This window comes from Mastomys coucha, unplaced genomic scaffold (genome assembly GCF_008632895.1).
Source record: "Mastomys coucha isolate ucsf_1 unplaced genomic scaffold, UCSF_Mcou_1 pScaffold4, whole genome shotgun sequence".
Lineage (NCBI taxonomy): Eukaryota > Metazoa > Chordata > Mammalia > Rodentia > Muridae > Mastomys > Mastomys coucha.
The window spans coordinates 22,455,886-22,461,357 of record NW_022196910.1 but is presented as its reverse complement, the minus strand read 5'-3'; the positions used below and the strand labels follow the sequence as shown (position 1 = coordinate 22,461,357).

The window sequence follows — 5,472 nt, the reverse complement described above, 5'->3', positions numbered from 1 at the left end:
TAATTGCAGTTTTGAAAACATTACTAGAAACCAAGATCTCACAACCATCCTTTGCAAGATCAAGAGCATTAAGAATGCAAACACCATTGCTACCTCCTCTAAGAAAGTCCGTGTAAGTCACCTGCATGTCCCACCTGCTGTCTTTATCTGAGTCTCAGTAATTGCCTTACTAACCCCCAGGTTGGTGTGGAATCTTTCATAGATATTTAGATTTTTCTCTTTAAATAGAGGAAGATCGACAAAGCTGATACTGCAAGCCCAAGCATAATTCCAACCAGAATAGCAGGCAGACCCATGTGTGAGCTTGTTGGAACATCAAAGCACCGAACACACCATTGTCTATAATCCTAATGAGCCTTGATAGCTTTTGTTCTAGCTGTGCATTTAGACCATAGCATCTGCAATCAGCGTCTCCAGATCCACTGATGACTGAGCTGTCACCCCCTCTCTCTCTGAATGCAGAGGTGACATATCTATGCAGAAACCCCAAACACAAGCCTCTTAGGCACAAGCAGGGTGGCGCAAGCCTCTGTCGGCAGCCCAGTAATCTATGGTTTGAGAGTGGCTTCCGCCAGCATGGCTGCCCTTTCCTGCAGGTCATGGTTTTCTAGAGGTGCCTGAGGACCCTCTGAGAAGAGAAACATACAGGGTAGTATTCACTCTGTCCAGCGTAAGCGGCTCTGCACAGTCTATTAGAGAGAGAGAGAGAGAGAGAGAGAGAGAGAGAGAGAGAGAGAGAGAGAGAGAGAGAGAGAGAGAGAGAGAGAGAGAGAGAGAGAGAGAGAGAGAGAGAGAGAGAGAGAGAGGGAGAGAGGGAGAGAGAGAGGGAAAACTCCGTGAGTCAGGGGCCATAGCTCAGTGGTAGAGTGCTTGCCTGCGGTACGCAAGGCTCCAGGCTGAATCTCCAGCATTATGAGAGAGAGAAGAGTAACCTTTTGCTTTGTAGTAAAAAATAATTGGCTAAAAGACAAGAAAGAACAGTTGTTCTTGAAGGCAAAAGTGAGTGTGTGCTTGAGTCCTGGCTGTGTTGCTTAACAGCTGTGTGGCCCTAGGTAAGGCATGTGGGACCCTCACTGACCCTTTCCCTGCTTATCATTTTGGTAAAAGAGGTAGTAAGTAGGCATTACAAAATGAGCAACATCGGAACCTGCTTACATGCTAGCTGGGTGTGGCACATCCAGGCACCCTTCCATTTTGCAGCACAGTTCCCAAGCGCCTGCACTGGGATTGAACCCGACAGAGCAGAAAGCAGACAGAAACAGCTGCCTCGCTGGAGAGTCCCAGTGAAGACATGCAGTGAAGAACAATCTTTTGGGAGGACAATACATAGGGGGAGGAGGAAATAGACTACCCAGTCTTTGCACCCGATGGTGGAAAAGTTTGCCTGGAAAGGTGACATTAGGATGTGGGCCTCCGGGAGGAGGAGGAGAAGGAAGGAGAAGGAGCCATGGACAGACTGGACAGAGGGAAACACAGGCTCCCAGTGAGCTGAGGCAGAAGCCTACTGGCTAGGTCTGATCTGAATCTGGTGGGTCAGCATGGTTGGAGGGGGGGGCATACCCAGGAGGTTAGAGACTTGATGGGGAGGGCCAGAGAGTATCAGGACCTTTTAGCCATTGCCAGAGTGCTTGTGCTTCTGATTCTAGGCAGGTGCTAGAGAGAGAATGAGTACAGAGCTGGATGGTGTGAGCTGACATCCTATAGGAGAGAGACCTTTGACCTTTACCTACTCATAGGCCCTTTCAACATCCATTTCGGAGATGATAGAATGAGGCCAGGTGCAGACTAACTTAAGATCCTGCAAGGAGAGAAAAGCCTGACCACCAAGATCTGCCCCAACCATTTTGCCTGGTGTGTCCTTAGGGCAGCTAGGGTTCCAGATACCTTAGCACTTATGTGTATGATGATAAAGAAAAGACAGATGTAGAGTTCTTCCCTTTTCAAGTTTAATTGCCAAGTTTTTCTTAGCCCCTGACCCTTCAACCATCCCCCTCCCCCCCAAAAAGGGCAGAAAACAGAAAAGACCCTCAGGGATCATCCTGTGGTCAGCTTTGCCAAACTAATTTTCACCAGAGAAAGTGATATTCAAACCTTCCTGACTGGAAGCACCAGTATAGGAGAAAGAGAAGTGTAATTGCCCCTGTAGAGAAAGGCTAGAAGCCTTCTGCCTCTGTGTTAGCCGACCTCTGCACTAGTAAGGCTCAGGACAAAGAGGGCCAGCATTTAAAATCTATAGATCGAGTCCAAAATACCTACAGATCCTGCTCATCCCACCACGTCTGTATCCTAGGGGGAAGTTTATAGTGTACATACGTATGTTGCTCGGCTCCTCTGGGTCCAATGGTACCAATCTGTCTCCTCAGGTCAAGCTGGGAAACCTGGAACTCTATGTGGAACAGGAATCTGTTCCTTCCACGTGGTATTTTCTGATCGCGCTTCCGATCTTACTGGCCATTGTCATCGTTGGTAAGTGGCCTGTTCCATTTAGTCTGAGAAGTTATTCCCCAAGGCTTCTCAGCGGGCAGGAGACCTTCAGCTTTTGGGAGCTCTTTGTTTCCATTAAATATTAATGGATGAAAGGCCAAGTCAGAGAGTTGAGAAGTGAATAACAGGTGCGCTGCGGCCTCTCTAATGAGTTTTTATGGTGCTTCATTGACAAAGAGTCAAATTACAAGATGGTTCCTTGATGTTTGAGAAGTATGGCACCGACACCACAAGTCTTTGGGATTGTTTTGGAAACAAGTCCATTAAGGATTCCTAGAACTTGGTCATCCCACCTCATCCTCTGCTGAGCATCACCTCTTCCCCACCTCCTGCCCTGCTTTTCCTAGGAGAGTCAGGCTTTGAAAGTGTATCTGAGTTATCCATTCCAACATGCCCTGCTTCCTATGGACATGGAAGTACCATGCTGACCACCAGTGGACGATTGTGGCCTATTTTAGCATCCTACAGAACCTTTTTTTTTTTTTTCTTTTAACTGAAGAAGCCGACATCTAAAACTTAGGTAACTCATCCTTTACATTTGTGTTGAGGGGGCTGGAGAGATGACTCAGCAGTAAAGAGACGCTCTTCCAGAGGTCATGAGTTCAGTTCCCAGCAGCCACATGTTGCCTCACAACCATCTGCAATGGAATCTGATGCCCTCCTGTGCTGTACCTGAAGAGAGAGCACTCATATACATTAAGTGAATAAATCTTTAAGTCTATGTTGACAGTGCACAAGGTCTGAGTCTCAGGTCCCAGTTTTAGATCTCATCAGTTGTTAGAGCTTGACAAGTGCTATTCCTTGAAGGCAGGGTGTTCGCTCTCTGGGTTTCCACCACAGTCTCTATATCCCCTAAGGTCCCCACCCACCTCTATAGCTGGTGCCTGCAGCCTGTTAGTTTCCAACCTTTACTTTCTGTTTCCTCTCCTTCTTTATCAACAGCTCATCTTGTTTGTTGATGAACTACAACATGGCGCCTTTCTGACACCATAGGGGCACAGAGGCAAGCGTCGGCATTTCTGTGTGTCTTCTCACCCCCCTCTTACTCACTTGTTTCCAAATCTGTTTTCCTTGTTTGTTTGTTTGTTTGTTTTCTTACTGAGCATTAGATAAGACGTAGGTGACTGGGCCCATCTCTGCTTTGAGAGTTGACGTAAGGCCTTAGTGCTTTTGTTGGGCACTTGACACTCCTGTGAGGGGAGATATACATTTGTGAATAACTGGCTCCGTGAAATGAATTTTCCTATGTTGCCTCGTCGGTGATTATTTTGTTTTTGTTTTTTTTTTAATGCTTTCCCCAAGTTGTCTACCTCTGTCATATATCTGCAATCTAAAATTTGGCTTGACGTTTTCATAAAGTCCTGGCTGATGTGGGCTCCGAGGGAAAAGATTGCTTGTATAAATGCTGAGCTCCGATTTGAGCATCAACTGCTGTCAGAGATGTTCAGACCTCTCAGCCTGGCCAGATAGTTACGTCCACTTTGTGACTCCCGAGAAACCTCTGGTCTCTTGTTGACTTTGTAAGAAGTCATTTTGTCCTTGAAGGTAATTTGTTTGAATCTGCAGAACCTCTCAAAGCCATCCTGTTCTGACTCATTCTAGAGAGGCATGTGTCACAGGGCAGCTATGGGAAGCATGACCTAGTCCTTCAGCCAGGTCCTTAATGTAAACACTAGATGCATCTAGCCTAAGCCTGCCATGAAGAGCCAGGAAGCCAACCCTGCTGTGTGGGCCACTGCAGCTCCCTTTACATGCTGAGTCATGGTAGCTTCCTGGGAAGCCACTGCCCCAAATGAGAAAAAGGGGTTCTCCGGTTGGGTCAGTTTGAGAATCAGCTCTCTTGGAAGTGCTCAGTCCTGGTAATAGTAAGCATGGCTGAGATAATGAAGAAGTCTAGGAAAGAAGTCTGTGTAATTGTGTTGAACAGTGTTTGTACTTGCTGGTAGCCATTCCTTCGTGTAATTGCCTCAAAAAGAAACTCTCAATCTCTGACTCTCTCTGTCTCTGTCTCTCTGTCTCTTCCCTCTCTCTCTCTCTCTCTCACTCTGTGTGTGTGTGTGTGTGTGGTATGCCCAAATACTACTGCACACATGGAAATGACAGGATAACTTTATGTTGCTGGTCTTCACCTTCCACCTTGTTTGAGACAGGGTTTCTTGTCTGTGCCCTGCATACATTGGGGTAGCTAGCCTTAGGACTCCTGGGGGATCTCCTGTCTCTGACTCCCATCTTGCTGTGGGTGTGTTTGGCTTTCCATGGCTCCTCAGATCCTTGTATCTGCATGGCAAACACTTTCCCCCAACCCCTTTTGTGTAACATCTGTTAAAAGGTAAGATCCTTCTGGGATCATATGAGAGCCGGCAAATGTTAGTTCCTCGGGTCCATGTGATCTCTAGATTTACTGCTTGTAATCTCTTCCACATCACAGCTCTTGTGGATAAGGCAGGCAGGCACAGAGATGCTAAGGGATTTGCTCAGGGTCACACAGGTAGTAAATGAAATGACAGAGCGGAGATATAAACCGAAGCTCCAGGATTCGTTGCATTGACTACTCAAACGGCATGGTTCAGAGCAAGATGATGTGGACACAGAGGCTGTGGCTGTGGGGGCTCTCAATGACTTGCCTGTTACATCACCCCTTTTGAAACTATGCAAGCTAGGCTCCTGAGGCGAGGAGGGATCTATGGTTTCTCCAGGTTTGTTTAGAGATGTTGAGAAAAGAATGAACCATCCACATGGCAAGTGGCTTTAGGGAAACTTGGCCTGCTTCCTTACTTTCTAGCCAGCTGGGATCTTTGGTTCTAAGCAAAGGTTATTTGATTTTGTTTTCACTTTAAGATGAGTGGAATTTTTTTCCCGTTACATTTAACACCTTTCTCTTTAGAATGACCTTTATGGAAATGGCCCCTTTAATAAAAATCCAGCTTTTCTTCTTCTTCTTCTTCTTCTTCTTCTTCTTCTTCTTCTTCTTCTTCTTCTTCTTCTTCT

The 5,472-nt window shown here is 46.5% G+C and overlaps 1 protein-coding gene across 1 annotated transcript in view; it reads left to right on the top strand.

Moving 5' to 3' along the window:
• The window catches only part of Plxnc1 (plexin C1), a 159,921-nt gene that overhangs the window by 105,995 nt on the left and 48,454 nt on the right, over window positions 1-5,472 (top strand). The window contains exons 16-17 of the mRNA XM_031350348.1: window positions 10-112; window positions 2,364-2,466. Coding sequence (XP_031206208.1) covers window positions 10-112; window positions 2,364-2,466 — 206 coding nt within the window. The remainder of the gene's footprint in view (window positions 1-9; window positions 113-2,363; window positions 2,467-5,472) is intronic.